This window comes from Phocoena sinus, chromosome 3 (assembly GCF_008692025.1).
Source record: "Phocoena sinus isolate mPhoSin1 chromosome 3, mPhoSin1.pri, whole genome shotgun sequence".
Classification (NCBI taxonomy): Eukaryota; Metazoa; Chordata; class Mammalia; order Artiodactyla; family Phocoenidae; genus Phocoena; species Phocoena sinus.
Window position 1 is genome coordinate 171,437,443 of NC_045765.1, and position 22,588 is coordinate 171,460,030.

The 22,588-nt window shown below is 45.6% G+C and overlaps 1 protein-coding gene across 1 annotated transcript; it reads right to left on the reverse strand.

Moving 5' to 3' along the window:
* Window positions 1-4,828: 4,828 nt before the first annotated feature.
* LOC116751147 (putative uncharacterized protein FLJ46204) lies at window positions 4,829-8,900 on the reverse strand. Its single transcript, XM_032626581.1, has 3 exons — window positions 8,618-8,900; window positions 8,457-8,511; window positions 4,829-5,237 (listed from the first exon to the last, which is right to left on the reverse strand). The coding sequence occupies exons 1-3, from the start codon at window positions 8,898-8,900 to the stop codon at window positions 4,829-4,831; spliced, it is 747 nt and encodes a 248-aa protein (XP_032482472.1).
* Between the last annotated feature and the right edge of the window lie 13,688 nt (window positions 8,901-22,588).

A 22,588-nucleotide genomic window follows, 5' to 3' on the forward strand; every position in this document is an offset into this window, starting at 1 on the left:
ACATATTCAGATCATCAGCTCTCTGAAAGGAGATTTCCCCTTGGAATCTGATCAGAGCGATGGGTCCCCAAGAGTGCCCGGAAGCAAAGTCTTCATTTTCTATAGGGAAAATTGGATCCCAGGACGTGAAAATGGCCTTTCACTCTCCTTCAATGGACTCGGGCTTTGAGCCGTCTGGGGTCCCTGACGGTGCAGAGGTCCCCAGACTCCCTAGGGTTCTGGGCCCAGCAGAGGCCTCAGCACTTTGCCCGGGAAAGAGCCTTCAGTTCTGGTGAGAGTGGACAGACCCCTACTGTGGCCAGCATCCGAGGAGGGCTGAATACCGGCCCCAAGGAGGGAACTGCCCCTTGGCTGTCACAGAACTTCTCTGTGGCCATAACATACAGCCCCGGAGGTGACTCCCAACTCAAAACTATTATGATCCGTACAATTTTACCCAAAGTTCAAAATGCTTTCCCAGAAGCCTGTCTAAAGAGCATTCAGAGCACGAGGCCTTCCTACCTCTGAGGCCGGCATAAATCTTGGCTTTGGAGACTCCTCAACTTTTGTAAAATGCACTGAGTCTTTAAGGGTTGTTCCTGGTAGATTCCCAAACAGAGATGTGTCTTTGCTTCTTGTAAGAGAAAACAGTTCATACCATGAGAAAGTTTTGTCAGCTTTGTGTTTGTTTCAGTGTAAAGTGATGGGATGGATCATTTCCACAGGCTCTGCTCTCGCCCACCATGTGGAAATCATGGAAAAGCACAAAATTCCAAGCTTGCAAGCAACTCCTGACCAGTTACTGCTGTTCATTCCCACAGAGGCTCAGTGCTCACTGGGCATATCCGGAAACTCACCTTTGGGAACAGTGACAGCCTCCCATCAGAGACTCCATGGACCTGAGTTGCCCACCTGATTCCTCATCTTGTCTTCTGTGGGCCTTGATGGAACACACTCAGGCCCCTTCCCTGTTCAGGGTTGGTCGGCCAACACACATGTCCCTCTCAGATCCAGTCCCTTGGTCTCTCGGTACCTCTTCAATCCAGTCACTGCCTGAGATGCTGGGACAGGCAATTCGACAGCTAAACTCTCACCCAAGTCAAGGTCCTACGAGCACTGGATCCCACCTCCCCAAGACTGCAGGAAGCCCCCGAGTCAGGGAGACCAGGCCTCCTGGGACCTCATCCTGAGCATCCGGGGCCAGTCAGAGGTCATGGTCCACACTGGAGGCTGCTGAGACTGCCAAGCCTTCCTGCGTTTGCTTTTACACTCTGTCCGTCTGAACCCCGCCCTGACCTTCAGAGACCTCTCACCCTCCCTGAAAATGTCTTTTCCTGTGCAAGCTCCTGCCTGGGCTGGAACCCTCTTCCTGTCCTCCACACCCTATGTGACCCTGTGAATCTCTGGCAGGTGCTGACAGACAGGCCTCAGTCCTTCAAGTCAAATAACCCTCTCTTTCTCAGCTCAAATAAGGATTATCCAGCTCAAATCGGTCTGCATCAGGAGCACTTAGCAGAGAACTTAGCCCAAAGTAAAGGGTCAAATCTATAACAATTTATCCTTATTCTCACTATTGGTATTGTGGCAAACTGTTTTTTCTTATCATTTCACATTGCCTTCCTTTGATTTTTTCAATCTAATTTTTGTTTTCTAATGCAGTCTAGTTGATTTACAATGCTTTGTTAGTTTCAGGTGTGCAGCAAAGTGATTCAGTTATACATATACTTACATCCATTCTTTTTCAGATTCATTTTTTTACATGTAGTTTTTTACTGAAACAAATCATTCCCCTCTATGACCATTAATTTAATAACAAGCAAAAGCAAGTTCACTATATAGTTAAGAAAGAAAGGACACTGTCCAAGTAAATTTAATCAAATCTATTTGTGGTCTAATCATCTTGGAGATGTGTCAATTTCAGTTTCATATATTTCGTGCTACTTAGGGAGAAAGACTACAGTTGAGTATTATTAACTCTAGTTGAGAATGGAGAGAGTTGAATAGATAAAATTTCATGGCTTATGATTCAATTTTATTTTTATGCTAAAGTCAGCTAGATGAGGAAGAGTCTATATCCGTAGCCTCAGGAATAATGTCCCTACAATCAAATCAGCTTCAGTACAGCTAACGGTGATGGGGATTTTTAAAGGAATGTTAAAAATCTCAGTAACCGGCCTTCCCTGGTGGCGCAGTCGTTGAGAGTCCACCTGCCGTTGCAGGGGACACGGGTTCGTGCCCTGGTCCGGGAAGATCCCGCATGCCGCGGAGCGGCTGGGCCCGTGAGCCATGGCCGCTGAGCCTGTGCGTCCGGAGCCTGTGCTCCGCAGCGGGAGAGACCGTAGCAGTGAGAGGCCCGCAAAAACTCAGTAACCAAAGTTGTATCACTAGAAAGGCTTGTAAAAGAAAAGGAGGCCACTAATTGTCAATATTCTCATTCACTCCAGTATTTGGCAAATCTGTACACAAACTCATAAAGGAATGTTATGTCCTAGAGGAAAATTGTATGTTTCTTACAACTGTGTACTCAAGAAAATACAGATCAGAAAGGAGCAGGTGCCCCCCAGCCTTGCTCTTCTTCAACTGACCTCTGAGTCAGTAACCCAAGGGGACCCAGAGCCCATGCAGGGAATTATCTCTAGTTGCTGATAAATTAGATCAGCAGGAATCACTGTCAGCGGTGGGAAGTTCTCATCCGATTCTGCCTCTGGATGCGGTCACTGACACGAAGTCATCTTGGTGGTTTTGGACTCTCAATAAATACTATTAGAAGTGGTGATTCCATTTTAAAAGAAGAAGTAACCAAAGAAGCATTTCACAGCAGATGAAAGGCAGGAAAGGAGCCGGGGGAGGGATGCCAGAGATGAGCGGGGCTGGCTGAGTTGACTGCGATTTGTAATCAATAGTAACCACGTCATACACAGGGAGGCACCGTTTGCAGAAGAAAGAGTTAGAGCTGCGCTTCTTTTATCCCATGAAGGTCATAATAAGATGAGTGAGATGACGGGAAAAATTGATGGAAGGTAGTTGGCTCAGCAATGGAGAAAAATATCTCCGTTTTGATGAAAAATTATCTCCAGCAATCTTGCAAAACGACTGACCTCTGCTGTAAATTTGCTTGAGCACGAGAATGGAAAGTTTAAGTGAGGTTTTTAGTGATTTCTGGCCTCACTGAGAGTTAGAAAATGACAATGACTCGATTTAAGAGATTTTCGGCCTGAAAAAGGTGGGGGGTCGCCCCTGGTTGATTCTGATGGACTATGCAGCCTTCTGCAGCCCCCTCGTCCCAGGAAACACCAGGTCCAGACATCGCCAATCATGTGTACACACGTGTTCCCTGTGTCCAGCAGTGAAGGGTTCACAGACTAGATCCTGAGTGCCGGGGAGGGGAGGAGAGGGAGAATTGGAGTTAACCCTCCTGGGGGAGTGTCCAGGTAGACAGATATAAGTAATTTCACCACCTAAAATTCCCACAGAAACTCTAAAAATGTCTGTGTATTCCTGAGCTCTGCTTTTCCTTTTTGGTGCTGTCCTGCAGACTTTGAATGCATCTTGAAGCTCTGTAGTGAATCCGGAGTCCAGAATTCCAACCCTCCATATACAACAGAGACTTTTTGTGTGTGTGTGTGTGGTACGCGGGCCTCTCACCGCCGCGGCCTCTCCCGTTGCGGAGCACAGGCTCCGGACGCGCAGGCTCACTGGCCATGGCTCACGGCCCCAGCCGCTCCGCGGCATGCGGGACCCTCGCGGACCGGGGCACGAACCCGTGTCTCCTGCATTGGCAGGCGGACTCTCAACCACTGCGCCACCAGGGAAGCCCAACAGAGACTTTTTAACAATGCGACAGAAAGGCAGAGCATGGGGCAGTCAGAGCGGCGGTCTGCCCTCAATGGATGGCACCCAGGTGGAGGCAGGACTGGTCAAGACCCACAGGTGAGATGCTAGCACACCCTGCAATTCCACCCAAAATACATAGGTGTATACAACGAGGTCTTCAATACCACAGACAGCTGGGAAGAGCAGGGTTATTACTTTCTTGTCTCAGAAATCCCATGCCTTTAAAGGATCCTATTTTTCTTGAAATGAATATTGAGAAGGAAGAAAAAAACTCTTAAAGAGCCAGTATTAAAGAGAAATCAGTATCTTTTAACTTGGCCATAACTTTTATGAACATAAAGTTTGTAAAGATACTGCATATGTAGATGTAGATTAGATGTAGGTGTGGATATAGGTCTAAGTGTAGATGTGGGTGTAGGTTTAGATGTAGTTATAGGTATAGGTGTAGATGTAAGTGCAGGTATATGTGTCGGTGTAGATGTAGGTGTGGGTTAGGTGTAGATGTGGGTGTAGGTGTAGATATAAATGTAGGTGTGCGTGTGGATGTAGGAGTAGGTGTAGCTGTAGATGTATGTAGATGCAGGTATAGATGTAAGTGTGGGTGTATGTATAGATATAGGTGCAGGTGTAGGTGTAGGTATGGGTGTGGATGTAGGTGTGAGTGTAGTTCTAGATGCAGATACGGCTGTAGATGTAGGTGCAAGGGTAGATGTAGGTGCAGGTGTAGGTGTGGGTATAGATGTAGGTGTAGATGTACATGTAGATATAGATGTAGGTGTAGATGTGGGTGTAGGTTTAGATATATGTGTAGGTATAGATGTAGATACAGGTGCAGGTGTAGGTATAAGTGTGGGCGTAGACGTAGATTAGACATAGGAGTAGATGTAGGTGCAGGTATAGATGTAAGTTTGGGTGTAGGTATAGATATAGGTGTAGGTGTGAGTGTAGTTGTAGATGCAGATATGGGTGTAGATGTAGGTGCAAGGGTAGATGTAGATGTGGGTATAGATGTAGATTAGGTGTAGGTGTAGATGCACATGTAAGTATAGATGTAGGTGTGGGTGTAAGTGCAGGTATGTGTGTGGGTACAGGTGTAGGTATAGATGCAGATATGGGTATAGATGTAGATGCAAGGGTAGATGTAGGTATAGATGTAGGTGTAGCTATAGGTGTGGGTGTGGATGTAGGAGTAGGAGTAGGTGTAGATGTAGACATAGGTGCAGGTATAGATGTAGTTGCAGGTATAGATGGTGCAGGTATAGATGTGAGTGTAGCTGTGTATGTAGATGCACATGTAGGTGTAGATGTAGATGCAAGGATAGATGTAGATGTATATGTAGGTGTAGATGTAGATGTAGATATGGTTGTAGATATAAGTGCAAGGGTAGATGTAGGTGTGGGTGTAGGTATGGGTGTAGGTGAAGCTGTATGTGTAGGTAAAGGTATAGATGATAGATAGATAAATACAGATACACAGATATAAATACAGATACAGATACTGTTATATAGATATTGACATGGTACACTGATGTAGATAGAAACAAATAGATATAGATACTGATATAGATTTGAAATAGATATTATACAGACATTAATATGGGTAGAGATAGATGTTGATATTGATTTGACATAGATACTGCTATTGATATTAATATACATATAGGTAGATTCAGATATAATTAGATACAGATATTGGAATAGCTATAGATATCAATATAGGGACAGATGTAGATATGGTTAGTAATTCAATTCAACCAAACTTTCAGTAAACTCTTACTATATTCGGTTCTCAATACAAAGATCACAAGCAGATGAAGAAGAACTAAGTTTAGATTTTACTCTCACATTGCTTACAATCTAGTGAAAGGAACTTATGAGAAAAATAACCAATTTAGTCAAAAAATAATCATACAATTATTAGAATATTTTGCATCTTGATGACAAAATCCATGCCCTAGAAAGATCAATTTCAAAATAATTCTAGAGAAGGCTTCCTACCTGTCCGGCCAGGGGGACTCTGGTCAGACCATTTCACAAGTTCCCGCTAGGACATCCACAATCCCCTTCCGCAGCAGACGCTGCCCTAACAACCCCACTAGGTTGGCAGGTGAGGACATCCAAACCTACCTGTTGGCACATAAACAGAGGCGGTGGATCAGGACTGACTGACACTGTCAGCCAGAAGTCACTTGACCTCTTTCCTGGACTCGGCCACCACTCCCCTCGGGTCAGATGCCTGGCTCCAGCTCTCATCCCCACCTCCACTCTGGGGCGTTTCAATATCAGGACAGGCGTCAATCCAATTTTCCCAATAAGAAAATCTTATTTGCAATTTTTGAACCTAATACTGCTCCATTTAAGGAGAGTGGATGGATGCAGTGGGTAAGACCATGGATGCTGTTGACCCCAGTTAACTGTGGCCATCAGAGTCCAGGGTTATAATCGCAGGAAGGCTGAAAAAAACATTCTCATTGAGAGTCACATCAGAAAAACACCAACTCACATTAGTGCTGACATATTCCTTTTCCTTGGTCTTTATGGTGCGGTATTAAAAGCATGACATGCCCAAGATGCAAGCTGATTAGAAATATCTGAGTGATGGTAATACTATTTCTTTAATCCAATAATGAGGCCCTTGTCTACCTGTCTTTCTATCTGTAAAGAAGAGTCTAGGAGAGGGGAAATGAGAGCTATGGTAAGGGAAGAGCTTCTGGAATGGGAGATATTTACCTTACTGGTAACATTTGGTAATTTTATGTGCAATTGGGTGTGTGTTTGCATAAACACACACACACATACACACACACACACACACACACATACACACACAGCGACGGCACATAAGCATTCTCCCCAGATGCTCTATGCTCTGCTTCTGGTATGTTTTCTTATTTAACCCACCCAATAACCCTGTGAAGTAAGGATTATTATCCAGCAGTAAAGAGAGGACCTCAAAGCTAAGAAACACCCAGTAACATGCCAGGGTCATAGCCCTTGTGAGTATGGGCATCAGGATTTTACACCCAAGTTTGACAGACTCTGAACCCCGGGCTTGTAGCCACTGCAGTCTTGGCTGTTTAGTTCAATGAGGACAAGTCTCCCAAAGAGAACTTATTCCCGGCTCTGTCCAGCTCTGAGGTCCACTCATTACCCAAGTCAGCAAATGAGGGCTTAAAGAAAAAGGCCCCACCACTAAGCAAAGTGAGCCAGAAAGAGAAAGACAAGTAACATTTGATAGCACTTATATGTGGAATCTAAAAAAATCATACAAATGAAATTATTTACCAAAAGAAATAGACCCACAGACATAGAAAACACACTTATGGTTACCAAAGGGGACAGGTGAAAGGGATAAATTAGGATGTTGGGATTAACATATACACACGACTATACATAAAAGAGATAACCAACAAGGACCTACTGTAGAGCACTGGGAACTAGAGTCAATATCTTGTAACAACCTATAAGGGAAAACAATCTGAAAAAGAATACATACATAGACTTATATATGTGTGTCTGTATAACTGAATCACCTTGCTGTACGCCTGAAACTAATACAACATTGTAAATCAACTAGACTTCAATTTAAAAAAAAAAAAGATTTAAAAGATGAAGAAAAGAAAGTTCCCACGAGCTGAATGTCGCAGCTCAGACAAAGCTACTTCTCCCTCCTGCAACTTTCCAAGTAGAGCTTCTCTCTCCTGGGTTCAAGGAAAAGGTTGATAGTCTCAGAAATGATGGTTGGACCTAGGCTGCACAACCACACTGTTTAGAAAGAAGCTTTTCCGCTGAGGGCACGGTCCAGTCCTCAAAAGACGACAAATAAAAGGCAAGCCTAAGTATTTTCGTGCTTTAGTGTGATACCCTCCATAACCCTTAAGCATCTTAAAAACCCAGGAAGTTACCACTGGAAGTTCTTTTGCAGCTATCTTTGTGTCTCTTCATCAAAAGAGATGAGAATGGAATTTAAGGATAACTTCAAGTCCCATCTGTTCCATGATCCTGGGCAGTTGGCAGGCAGCGTGGTGAACAACCGGCCACAAGGATGGTGCACCTTTGTGCACCATCAGTGCACTTACGGACCAATAATAGAGCGCCACTGAGCATCTGTTTGTGTGCCCTGGCCGAAGGATGACTGTATTTCTTAAAAAGGGCTCTCTGGTATCTGGTTAAAATGAACTGTATAACTTTAGTATTTCTGATATTTTTATTTTGCCAAAAGAAACATCCATTTCATGTAATGATTCCCTGTTTTTCTTTAACCCAAAGACTTAGCTGAAATGGTAACTGCAAGTCACAAGTGTGTCTTCCGGCCTCATGTATATATTAGGGACTAGCCATAGGAAGCATCCAAACCATCCTTGCTTTCACTGAACACCGACAGGGAAGGATCTCAGTGTTTCAAGGAGAAGAGTCACATCACATCAGTGTTTTCTTCCTAGTTCCTCTTGTTTTACTATGTTTTGTTTATAAATGACAGAAGTGTAAAATCATGCAAATGCTTTACTGTGCCTATTCTCAGCCTGTCTAAAAGATGGGTTTCTAGGGCAGAAGAGTCCTGACTCTGGAGGAAAGCCCTGGCTAAGCTCAGACGTGGTCCATGAGCTGGGAGCCGTCCCAATCTGCAGTAGGTAAGACGCTACCTGCCCTGATAGGTGTGTCTGCCCTCTGCCATGGTGGCCTGGGTTCCACCTGCACCTGAAAAACATGACATGTGTTGGGGGGAGGTCAACGCCATCCCCTCTCATGGTGGGTTTGACCTGCCAGTGCATCATGAACCTTATTCTAGAGGCTGCTGTCTCACAGAAGTGCAGATGAAGGTGGTCGGTCTCTTCCTTGAGCCTCTGAGCAAAATTCTGCAGAGCACAACAGGAAGTGGTCCAGGATTCCTTCTGGAACTGTTCTGTAGGAAAAACTGCAGCCTGAATTTCCAAAGGGACTTCCCGGACTGATCCGACGCCCAGCGAGCTCTGAGCTGGTGGCACATCAAACAGGGTCATAAACAACCTCCCAAAGACCCCATGAACTTCAGTGCATTCTCCTTCCCTCCATGCCTTGGGCATTTCAGCAGCAGGAGAAACGTCCATGTACACTTGTTTCTACCCGGGAGCCCAGCGAGCAGCCCCTCAGCGGCTCCCAGTTTTCCATATTTCCAGCTCCAGATCACACAGCAGCATTTTCCAATGCTTGCACCACCATGCCTGGGCTGACCCCGACCATATGCATGGAGGCCATGGACTTCAGTCATGTGTCACGTGGCATGTTAGGGGAGCAGAAGGTGCAAAAGCAAACGGGCACACATTTCAGGGTTCCCCAGAGTTTGGGGCAGCTGACATTCAATATCCACTGAACCTTCCTAGGCACTTATATTGGTGACAGTGTCTCCAAAAAAAGGAAAAATGTATCTTTGCTTTAAATATACTTTTAGTCAGAGGCTACCTATTTGTGATAAACATGTCTTCACTGGCATTTGAGCCAAGGGAAATTGCAGTGGTGTTCCACAGGGTTGGAGGGGGTTCCGAGGATATAAGTCAGTCCTATTGGCTGGGTGCTTTATATATAAGTGCATGTGAAGTTCCTATAGTATTTCTATAAGACTGTTACAAACTAGATGATATCACCCCACGTTTCACAGATGATACAGCAAAACTCAGCCACCAGCTGACCAACAGCAGAGTAAAGATTCAAACTCAGGCCTGCCCAATTCCAATCTTATATTTTTATTTAATACATTATAAAAAACCTTCTTTTAGTTAAGAATTGATTGCTTTGTATTAGACCCAGCCTACACAGGCACCAAGACATCCTATTCTTAGGGTTTAAATTTTTTTCTAAAGCTTGTCTAAGTCTGTATTAGCTAACACCCACAACACATATTCACGTTCCTAATTCATTGTTTTCAGAAAATACTCACTTATTTTATAAACTGTCCATCGCAGGTGTAAGGATTTCTCCTCCAGACACTTGCCTTAAGGAGATGCCATGACTTGTGCTACATTTTTTTCTTTTTTCGGTACGCGGGCCTCTCACTGTTGTGGCCTCTCCCGTTGTGGAGCACAGGCTCCAGACACGCAGGCTCAGCGGCCATGGCTCACTGGGCCCAGCCGCTCCGCGGCATGTGGGATCTTCCCGGACCGGGACACGAACCCGCATCCCCTGCATCGGCAGGTGGACTCTCAACCACTGCGCCACCAGGGAAGCCCATGACTTGTGCTACTTTTAAACCTATGCTTCTGGGCAAGGCTTCGGGAAATGAGGCAGGCTCTGAGTAGCTGGCTCCCAGGAAGTCTTGTCTGCTATGACAAGACTGATGGGAAGTCCAGAGCCCCTGCTATGGGGCCACACTTCCGCAGAGCTCATTCTGGAGAGGGGTTATACGAGTGGGGAGATCCCACACCTCTCACCAGCCACAGGCGGTTTCCATGTAAGCAGACGAGACATGTAGTGAAGGGATCGGTTTAAACCAGGTGTGTTGGCTTACCTCTCTATGAATCACCCACAGAAGAGTGGGGTAAACACAAATGCTCTTGGTAGCCCATTTTTGGTGAGCTAATGTTTGCAATCTGTTCTTTGAAAGCCCAGAGTGTCAGCTTTGAAAAATGGGGCTCCGAGGGTCATGAGCTAATGCATTTCCCAGGGATGACTCCCAGAGCTCAGGTTTCTCCACCCTGTTTCCAATGGCAGTGGTCCTCACACCAGGCCAGCAGGCTCTCCTTGGGACTGGTGGTGGCCAGAACCCTGAGCTGAAGGATGAAATGGAAATAGCCATCCTGGGCCATGCACACTGCATCCCTGCCAGACACCGCAGCTACTTTAAACCCACTTGCCATGCCAATGATGAAAACTTGCACACGGTGATAAAGGAGCACCAATGAAGATGTAAGGCAAAGGCCAATTTTTCTTCATTTGATGGTTCTGTGTCTTCATGGGGTCTCTGCAACCAGGCTGCTAGCAGTTGGAAAAAGGTAGGATAATTTGACTTTTCCCTGTTGAATCTCCTCCCTGGCAGTGAAACAGCTCCCCAAAGCCATGCCTGGTATGTGTGTCAATTCCCTCCACATGGAGGGAAATTTCTCAGTACGGAAATTTACCACTAGACCTTCAGAGGTAACAGAATAGCAGGCATTTCCAGGATTCTCCAGAATGGTCCCTGTGGTCTGCAGCGCGGGCTCCAGCCTCTTGATGGGTTTAGTCCTGAGCCTGAAGCCTGGAGAAAACAAGACGTTGGTGGACGCAAGTCACTAGGTGGAGGATGTGACTCCGTGAAGACCTGCTAACAGCAGCCGCTGGGCTTCCTGTCGATTCCAATTCCAACCACCTTCTGTCATGTAAAGAGCATAAGAAATTTTTTGTCATAGGCCACAGCAACGTGGGAGAGGATGAACTTTGCCTTTCACTCACACTTTTTTGTCTCAGTTGAGAGCAAGTGGATAGAAACTGAAGATGCGTGATTTTCCCCAGAAAGCCAGCTGTGCTCTCAGCCACACCTCCACCCCCCCGGCAAATTTTTCCTTGGAAAGTTCCCTTATCACGATTGCATGCTATAGACGGAGCTGTTTTGAAAGTCAATGTCTCGCTCTTTTTGAAAGCTTCGCTTGCTGTATGTTTTTAGATGCAAGCTTCAAACTGTCAGAGAGTTTTGTTGCCGTTGATAGAGCCGGCCTGGGATTGATGCCCAGAGGGTGGACTGACTGGAAATGATGAGACAAAACTTGAATTAAATTAATTCTCTCGGTAGCTCAGGGGAAGAAGGCAAAGAAGGCAGTCTCCTGGCTGCACGAGTGGGTAATCCACAACTGTTATTGGTCAGCGGGGGTCTTGCTTTCCTAGCTTTGATGACATTTCTTACACACTTAGTATTTGCCAAGACAGTATTTCTGGCGACATTTGAATCCAGTGGCCTCCAAGAGACATTACCAGCAGCCTCTTTAACGCCACCAAATGCTAGCTGGCCGTTTGCGTAATTGTAGACATCAGAAAGGAAACAATGGCTTTCTTTAAGGATGTTAACTGTTTACACCATAAGCCTCTGTGAGCTTTCCATCTATTTTCAAGACAATGTACAATATAAATTTTCCTTTCTAAATTTTTTTAATTGCAGTATAGTTGATTTACAATGTTGTGTTAGTTTCAGGTATACAGCAAAGTGGTTCATATATATATATATATATATATATATAATCTTTTTCAGATTCTTTTCCATTATAGGTTATTATAAGATATTGAGTATATTTCCCTGTGCTATACAGTAGGTCCTTGTTGTTTATCTATTTTATATATAGTAGTGCGTATCTGTTAATCCCAAACACATAATTCATCCCTCCCCTTTTCCACTTTGGTAACCATATTATTGTGTTCTATGCCTGTGGGTGTGTTTCTGTTTTGTAAATAAGTTCATTTGTATCACTTTTTTAGATTCCACACGTAAGTGATATTATATGATATTGGTCTTTCTCTGCCTGACTGACTTCTCTTAGTATGATCACCTGTAGGTCCATCCATGTTGCTGCAAATGGCATTATTTCATTCTCTATTATGGCCGAGTCACAATACAAATTTTCTCATTTGCATTTAGTTATTTCAGGTCTTACATAAAATTCTCAAAACTTCTTAGGAAATACTGTGGCCACATAACCAACCTCAGACACCCTAAACCCTTTAGCTGTAATATGAAATGGGTGGCTTCTTTGGGGCTGGTGGACGTGCTCTGGAATTAGTTATGAGAGTTACACAACTTGATGAATATATTAAAATCCACTGGATTGTACACTTTAAAGTGGTCAGTTCTATGGTATGTGAAGCGTATCTCAATAAAAATAAAATTGACCCTGGAGACCAGATTTCATCAAATCTACCAACTATTTCAGGGGGGCCTTCCAGCCAGACTTCCGTCTGAAAAATTTTGTTTCTGAAAAGTTCCTCTCCTTTAACTTTAACTTTTCTAACCCTTTGTGCAAAGATCCTGGGTTTTTCAAGTTGTGAATTGTCACTTGTTCAAAGGGTTCTGAAACACATTTCTTAGATTGACAGATCTTTATTAGAACAAATCAGAATAGAAATCATACTGAGTTTCGGTTCTGTATGTACTGGGCCGCAGTGTAAACTGAGTTATTGGCTGTGGCTCACATTTCAAGATTCAGAAAACCTCTGCATGGGTCTCCCTTTGAGTGATTTATGTCCAAGTATCGTGCATTGCTGTTGTTAATTCCAGCCATTTCAAGAGAAAGGTCACACTTTTAAGCTGATGATGTCTTAAATACACAGACAGTACTACATGTAAGCAATTAACAAAAGTAAACAAATCAAACCTTTTCAACCGCTGGCTAGCCCGACAAACACACTTATTCTTTCTGTTTCCAGAACAGCAGGTGCAATCAGGGGTGCTGTGAAAATGCTCACAGTCTGCACAGATGTGGATCTCCACTAGACAACATGTGTTCTCATAGAAATTGTTATCTTTGTCCAAAACGTTGATTTCGGTAGGGCAGGAAGATGTGTGTCATTTTAAGTGAATGAGAATTTTCCACAAAGACCAAAAATGGAGGGTGGACGGCATTTGAATGAGCTGCCAGCCAGGCCCTGGCTATGTGGGGAGGGGTGAGCATCGAGGGCCAAGGCCATCCAGCTCCAAGGTCATCTCATTAGCCACCCAAAGACCCCCTCCAAGGATTCCAAAGTGAAAACAACACCTTTTTAAGATCGATAGGTAGCATAGCAGCAGGGACACAAGGCTTCCAGCCCATCCCTGTGCCTCATCTCAGGATCACAGATCAGTTCCGATGTATCCTGAAGTCAACTGTCTCAGAGTTATAGAAAGGTTCCCACATGTTTGAAGGTCCATCGGTGCAGACACTCTGTGTAGATGGGAAACGAGTCCCCAGGATATACACAAAGTCCATTAACATCTATAGGAAATTGATCTTGTCAAGCATGTGAGTCTCTTTCCAAGCACTTGCCTCTACTTCTGGCTGTCCCCCAGATTCACCTCCACCTTCTGTTCCTACTCACTTCCCTCTCCTCCCAGGAGGTAAAGCCATCACAACCTCTGAGCTGTGAGGATGGATCGACTTAGCTGATCACCTAGGTTCTACCCCCAGTCTGGTCTCTGGGACTCGTGGGCACTTTGGTCCACCTGGACCTACAGGCTCCTCCCCACTGGAGTAACCCACCAGCCTGCATGCTGGCCCGACTTTATCATCACTGGTCTTCTAAGCACTTGGTCCCCGATTCTGCTCTGTGTCTTTCTAAGACATAAAGCTGAGAGCTCCTGACTGCCCCCGCTACTCAGCACTTACCACCATAGACCCGCCAGGACTCTCGTTGGATGGGGCCTGGAGGGGTCACGTGGAAGAAAGGGTAGCCCTCCAGGTGGGAGAGAATGGCCTTCAGAGCCAGCCGGTCAGCCTACGGGGTCAGAGCGCACTGACCCTCCCTCCCTGGTGGTGTCACTTTCGAGTGAGCCTTGTGACCTGGAGCGATCGGGGCCAGGCAGCCGGAGGAAACAGGCACAGTGGGGAGGGTGGTGTGGCCCCTGTCCTGGTGCTCAGTCTGCTCAGACTGCTAAAACATTCTACAGACTGAGGGCTTAAACAGCAGAAGTTTACTTCTACATTTCCGGAGGCTGGAAGTCCAAGGTCAAGGTGTCTATTGACTTGGTTCCTGGGGAGAGCCCTCCCTCTGGGAGAGATGAGCACCTTCTCTGTGTGTCCTCACATGGCAGAGAGACAGGGCTCTGGTCTCTCTGTCTCTTTTTTTAAGGGCACGAAACCATCCTGGTGGCCCCACCCTCATAACCTCATCTAAACCTAATCACCTTCCAAAGGTCTCCCTTACAAATATACCATCACACTGGGGGTTAGGGCTTCACCCTGTGAATTTGGGGGTACACACAGACATTCAGCCAATAGCATCTGGTAACAACATTTGACATGGAGAAGAAAGGGGGTCCTTCCACAGGCCTCTATGGGGACCATGAGGTGACTGGGTACATGAAGCTATGAGGCACCTGGAGACCTTGCCACGGCTCAGGCATCCACGAGTCAAGCTGGGGCTTCAGGGGCAGTGCAGGGAGGGGTCCTCAATCAGAGGGTCCCACTCCAGAAGAGCTTGAATTGTAGCAAGTGTGAAACAACAGAGCTTACAAAACCCAATGACGTGAATTCACTCAATCAAAACGTAAGAGGGATGAACACGCCCAGCTAGGCTTGGGATTTTTAAAACTCTTCTAGTTTCAAGTGATATTAAGGAAACATTTGAATCAGTTTCCTCCGATTCCTTATGTGAAACAATCAGAACTTTGCTTTATGAGTGCAGAAGGTCACAGGGTACGTGGAGTAGGGAAATTTTGATAATTGATTAAAAAGAAGCAGCTCCTCAAGATCTTGGGCTAAACATATATTTCACCAGTTTGGAGCCACTTGAAAGAACAAAGTGCAGTGTCTCAGTGTGAATAAAAGAGGGTTTTGTGATGATCAGGGAGACTGAATTCTAGGATTAGCTTTCAGCATAGGCGTGACACTCATCCCCAGGGGTACCAGCTCCCCAGTTGGCTGGGACCATCTCCTCGCAAGCATCCAGGGAGCAGGATACTGGGTGATACCCTGAAGAGAGGGGTCTGGGAAGTGCTAAGTAGGAGAAGGTTAGGGGCTCTGGAAATCCCACCACAAAATAATGACTTTCTTTCTTCAACCTGCTCGCCTGGCCACAAGTGGCCTGTGAAACCCCCAAGGATCTGGCACTCCCCAGAGCATTCCTCTGGGGAAGACTGGGCTGGAGAGTCTTGTGCTTTTCCTGGTTCTTAGAGGTTGACTTGCCTGTTCTCTGATGCAACATATAAATGATGTTTCATTTATGAAACAGGTACCAGCTGAAAATCAGCTCATCATGCCAAGAAAAGTCTTTCTGGGGAATAGTCTGCATGAAAGAAAGAAGAAATCAAATCCAAGAATCTGTTTCTACAATAGGAGATGTGACCATCGAGGAGAACAGGTCTTAATTTTGCTAATTTTTCTCTCTTAGCTATATATTAAATTTGTGCTGATAAGGATGGGGTCTGAGCACAATTGGGCAAGGATTATTTTAGTTCTGCTCATTTTTTTTTTTCTCCATCAGCTTGATCTGGGAGCAAAATAGGATCTTGAGATATCAGGAGACTTAGAGAGTGCCGTGTTGCAGGGGGACATTTCTCTAGAACAAGTAAACATCTTTGTTCATGTTAAGAAGCTAGCAAACTTGAGAGTTAGTGAGCGCGCATCAAAAACATGAAAGCACCAGGATGTAAACACTTGGGCTACCCTGAAACGTGACATGATTTTTCTGAAATATAGCTGGAGGCAGTTCTTGTATAGACTAAATGGTCAGAATGCAGCTTTTCAAGGATGATTGTATTTTAATCTCGTTTATCTACCACACACCTGAATGTCCTAGTCTCTCCATATTGGGCATTCATTCATTAATCATGTAAAAAAAGTTAAAATTCTCAACTGTGACAATACTGTTTCATATCATTACAGAGGACGTTTTGAAGACATTCAGCATATTTTGTATCGAAAGTGCTCATCAGTCCAATGGTCACTTCTTCAGAAAGATCCCTCCGGACCCCCAAGGTCACAGAGTGAAGCTATTGTCTCATCGTACGTTTCCTCTTCATCACACATCACTTTACATGTGTTTGTCAGATTTTGATGATGGTCTGCTCTCTGGACAGTTGCCACCTGGACTTTGGTCCCCCTTTTTCTCCACTTTATGACAATGAGGCATCAGCCCAGACCCAGCACTAGCCGGATGGTTGTAGGTAGGTAGACCATCTCTCTGTGTGACTCATTTACATCTAGGAAAGCCAGATCTATTTCATAGTTTTGGGAGATAAAGCACTCCCTGTGGCCATCAACACCACAGATTTTCACTCAGTTTTTCTACTACTAGTAGCAACTGTTTATATAACACAGGCTTGCAATCAATTAACCATTCTGTTTCCAGCTAAAGTGGTTTGGATTCAACCCACAACCTGGAAAGAAACAAGCAGCACAAAGGACTAAAGTATCAATATTGTGATGAAAACAAAACACGTGGGTATTTTTTGTTAGCAAAAGAACCAGTTGCAAAGCGAAACAATTTCAGAAAAGGATTTTTAAACACTGGGGAAGCCTTGAATACCTTTGGATTGAGGGGCTCTGCCTCACATCCCCTGTGGTCTTGCATCTGCATGAAAACTGGTCACCAAAGTCCCTTGGGCACATGTCCCTTTAACCCCATGCCTTTTTAAATGGCTTAATGCGGTGCGGGGCTGCTGTGTCATGAACTCACCTGTCCCATCATCCCAGGGCTGTCACCCATCGAGTGGGCATAACCCTATTGTGTAACAGGGTGGCTCCCACATACAGACTGCTGGTTGAAGGGAGATTTCCAGGGTTGGTTTTTAAGCGAGACTACTTGTGATGGGCAGTCTTTAAAAGACCTGCCACCAGTCTTCACACAGGCTGATTTCACTTTTGTTTACCCCAAGGCACCACCACGAGAAGTGGCCATATGCTTGATCCTGGCCTCCTAACGCCTCAGGGGCTGCTGGTGCCTGAAGACTTGACTTCCATTCAACAAGTACTGGCTGTAGTTCTGTAAGGACATTCGCCAAACGCCTGAGCACCAAGTTCCTGAAGGGGCCCGACCGAGGCCTTTGGGGATGTGTGGACTGCAGACAGAGAGTGAGGATCCTGCAAGTGTCCGGGCTTGCATCCCAGGACGTTTGTCCACACGCCCATCTCCCCATTTCTGTGCCAGTAGGATTGAGACGCTCACGTTTCCCATTGCAGCCCTCCTGCTTAGGGTGGGAAGATTGCTATTCTACAGGCCTGATTTGGAGAGAGCATTAATGGACCAGCTTTAAAAAAAAAAATGGCTTGTAGCTCTAATTGTTTCTCAAAAGTTAAAACATGTTTTCTTGTGTTTTATAGTATGAGAGTCATGGATTTTCTTTAGTTTCTTTAGTTTCTATAGGCTTCAAAAATGTCCACTTACAGCAGCTCAGGGACCACCTGGGTACACAAAAGCAGAAGTGGCCAGAAATGAGCAAAGCCCTGGGACCCTGCCACCGCCCCCGCCGGGGCACTGTTTCCAGGGAGTGATGGGCAGGCAACTGACTTCATCCAGCCTCTCCTCCTCTCTCCAGCCCTCTCTGCCTCAGTCATCCCCAACCCTGCACAAAATTGTATCTTGTACCTTTTCAGCACAACTCTTTTGTCTTTCATTGTAGAACCCAGGCTGCAGGTTCCAACTTATACAGACAGTGCCCTGCTCTGCTTTCACCACATAAATGGTCACGGCTCCAAGCACAGCAGCCGAATAAGGCACCCCAACACTTCCGTCTATATATACGCCCATGGAAAAATACATATTTTGTTTGCTAAGTGTCTGTCCCTTTCAGAGGCATGTGAGAGGGTTGTGATGTTTTTAGAATTTAGGTGTCTGTGAATTCTAAGAGAGAAGTTATGTGCACGTCCCAAGAACATGGTGGTCCTAATTCTGCCTGTTTCTACAGATGCAGACGTAGGACTTGGGCACACTCTTGGATGACAGTGCAATCGAATCCCATTTATTTTGCAGATAATTATCTCTGCCATGGTTACAAGCTACTGGAAATGAATTTTCCCACCTGCGTTTCTTCTCACAGGTTGTATTTTAGGGGATTGGCTGCTTACTGCCATGTTTCCAGGGAACTTGGGGAGCCTATGTACCAGCATTACTCTGCCGTCCTCACAAGGGGAACAAAACACAGGGCAGAAATCATCCCCTCACTCTCCTGTTGCTGAATGTGGCCCTCGGCAGGAACAAGAGAAACAATGAACAGTAGCCAGGAAAGATGATGGCCTTGACCCTGGTCAAGGAAAACAGAAACCACTCATGGAGTCTCAGGAGCCCAGGGACCCAAAATGTGTCTGGTGATCAATTCTCCCCCAACCCAAACACACCAAGGCAGAAAGACTACAAAGAACCTGCATCGCTGGGTGCTGGGACCCATCCCGGGATGCTGGGACCCAGGGTGCGCGCTCCTGGCCTGACAGTCTCCGTGATCACAGGTCCTGGAGCAGACAGCACATGTGGTTGGGTACCCACGGCCACCTGCCCTGACCATGGGCCAGCCACCTGCCCCCTCCCCCTGCAGCAAGTTCACACAGCACGCAGACACCACCGCCTGGTTCTAAGGATTCCCTGAACACACGTGTGCAAGTGCGTGTAATGGGGCAGGTAATAGTAAGTGTTTGCTGCACCAACAAACATGGAGGGCTGGGGAGAATTATTGAAACATCAGAAATAAAAGGAATGGTTATGATGTAATGATGTATAATAAACCCCTGGTTTGTTCATTTTCAGAAAGGAAAACAGTTGAAAGGGGAGAGAAAAGGTCAGGAGTGACCAGGACAAGTAACCAGTGTTTTCCAGGCTGGTCTGAATGGGGACCCTTTCATTCTAGGGTCTGTATGGGAGCAAGAGATGCTTTGGAGAACATTCTATGAGTCCCACCCCGATAGCTCATGTAATTCATTCAAATAACACAAGTGACTTTAAAAATCAGTACTGCTACAAAAACTTCACACAAAGACTCCATAAAGACACATAGAAACATAAACAAAAAAGAATTCCATTGAAGGATTATGAAATTATTTTGAACAACGCTAAGTGCGTTAATGGCTAGATTTTTATAATTCATAAAACCTTTAAAGGAAGATATTAAATGGAAGGTGGATATAGCAAGGTATATAGATTTCAAAATACAAAAAGGGGCTGATTGTTCAATGTATATACCACAAACTTGCAGAATTAGAGAAAACCAGTGTTATGTGGCTGGAGAAGAACACACTGAGAAGCCAGTTCAACATCTTGCTTTACAGAGAGAAGCCCAACTCAAAACCCAGGACACACCTCTAAGATTCTTCACGTTACATCCCGCTTTCAGCAAGCACAAATGAAAGTGAAAAATATGTAGAAAACATGGCCAGTGAAGCTTTTCAGAAGAGGAATATATGCTGTCCAAATATTTTGGGCAAGAAAGAAAACCTTCATTGGAGGGGCTAGTTAAGTTTCCTTCGTCTTCATCAGAAAAGCATCCTTTAGAGAAGCTCCATTTTGTAGGCACCCTTCTCATGTCAGTGCATTGTTCACCTCTATGCCATATGATCTGTGTGCATTTTTTCACCAGTTTAAAATATTAAATGCTATCTAAAGGTTACACGCAAATATCAACAATCTTTTTAAGAGTGAAGTATTTTAATAACAAACCTTTGCAGTTGTTTGTGTGTTTCTAGACCCAAAGGAATCAAAATGCTTTCTCCCACTTTGAGTATTTAGACCCCTTTCACTCATGACACAGACCAGGCCTGAAACCCTGCTAGTGCGACCTCAGATCCAGGGACCGTAGGTGACGAGGACCGTGGTGTCCCTTTCTTTTGGCACTGTGTGTGGAATGGCGATCCCAGGCCACATTCCACTGCAGTTATTAGTCAAAGTAATAGTTTATTTTTTTCACCAGAAAAATAAACGGCGATGCACTCAGTACACCAGTGCCCTGAGCTGCGTGCGGGCTTTGTTTGACTTAAGGAGGGCTCTGATGGAGAAAAATCATCCCGTAATGGATGTGGAGTCTGAGAAAACTTTGCCCGCGCAGCATTCATTTGGGGGAATTATATGGCACTGTCACCGAGAGGGACCACCAAGGGTTCTGTGGGGACAGAAAGGCAGGAGGAACTGCCCGCCGGGGGAGCCGGGGTCCAGGCAGCCCAGCGACCACCAAGAACCAAAACCACCACCCTGGGAAGTTGGGGGGTGGTCACCTGCTTCAAATAAGCAAAAGAAGTGACTGATTTTTTTTTTTTTTTTCAGGTTACACTTAAACAGGAATATATGTACTAGCAAAGAGGCGGATTTAAGTCATGGGCCGTGACAAAAGCCCTGTTAACCCTTAGGATTTACATATGTATGTTGTACCCTTCACTCTTAAACAAAATGTTCCAACCTCTAGGCTTACTTCAGGACTCACATACACATTGTTTTGAATGTAAGAAATATTTTAAGGTGGTGGGGATTAAACTACTTTACTCTCTATAATATTACTTGTCTTTCAGGTAATCTTGGAAGATCCAATAGGGCATTTCTTGCAAGAATTACATTTCAAATCACGCCACAAATAAGGTCAGTCCCCACTCCTCCTCTGCTACCATCTCCCTGGTTCCCCTGAGACGTTTCACACCCACTTCCTCCTCAGAGCTGAGGTCTTGGGGGACCAGAGCACAATGGGTACCTGCCCGAAACCCAGACCATCATCACCTCCCCCAGCGACGTGGTTCCTGCCCAAGCACCTTCCCTAGACCCATGTCCACTCTTCCCAAGCAGGTCGGCAGCCATGTAACCAGGGGACTTACGGGAGCCCCTTGGCCTCTGAACTCCATCTCCTCAGAACCAAAGAGGCTTTGCTCTAGGACTTCAAAGCTCTTTTCCTCCCTGAGTATTGAATGCTGGGCCTTCTTCCTCAGCCTTCTCCAAGGTCTTTTGCTGCCTGGAAGCCTGGACGGCTTGACAGAGCTGCCCACATGTAGTAAGGACCCTCACCAACCCTCCCAACACCAGAAGTGCAGATACAACACAATGAACAAAGTGATTATTTCCTGATGTTCCCTAGGACAGGCCCACGCTGTGGGAAGAAACACGAGGGAGAGCAAAACAGCCCCAGGAAACACACAGTCTCAGGTCTCAGTGAAATTTCCCCAGGACCAGGGGGCTGGTCCCTGTCAGCGTCTGCAGAACCTTCAGGCTGCTCGTGGGCCAGACTCCAGAACAGGGTCACTGGGACAGACCCATCCTGTCCAGGGGCCCAAACAGCACAAGGCACAGACAGGCCACAGCCAAGTCATGTCTGGATTTCCCAGGTAACACCCCCCATGGGCCATTTCTACGATTCAAACAAACGAAAACATTATGTGCCTACCTTACATAATTTTTGTTGACATCTTTAAATGATGGGTAACATAGCGCTTCAGGGAAAAGAACCATTTATAGTTTAAAGAAAAACTTCCTCAAGATTACGCATCTTCAAAATTAAAATATGCATATATCAATACATGAATTAAACGATGGATTTTGTGAAATGAAATTGTGAAGGAGAGTGTTGGGATAGGTGAGAGATTTCAAGCTTTTGAGTAAGTTAGAGCAAGTTACAATATGTGTTCATTCAGTGATACAGAACCAAAAGAACTCATAACTCCCTTGGTTTTAAGGACTAAATGACTTTTCCCTCATTTTTGCCCTTTCAATGCTTCCCTGACTGCACACCCCATGTTACTGACAGATCTTGATTCTACTTCCAAATCCAGGGACAAAGGGCTTGGCCGTTGCCCTTGGTCCTGTCCCAACTGATTTAGGGTCTTGTAGGAGGAAACGGCCATTCCCCTCCTCGGAGCTACTGTGAGGGGTCCCCAGGCCCAGGAGCCCCTACTTGGTAGCAAGGAGAATCCCAAAAAGCCCTTAGCTTTTCCAACTCCCGTTGGCCTCATCTGGGACCTGGGAGACACGAGCCTCTGCATCCTCTCGGGGTGTGATGCTTAGCGAGTTGGCCTGTGGGTGCTGCAGCCCAGGGCTGGCGTTTGTCCCGCTGTGACCCTATAATCACCCCGTCGGGTCAGGGACGGCAGGCAGCGCTCAGTAGAGGCCAGCACTGCGACTTCCTGAGATTTGGGGCAGGCAGCAGGCGCTCAGCCTCCGTCAGAGAAGTGAAGGCTTAAGTGCTTTT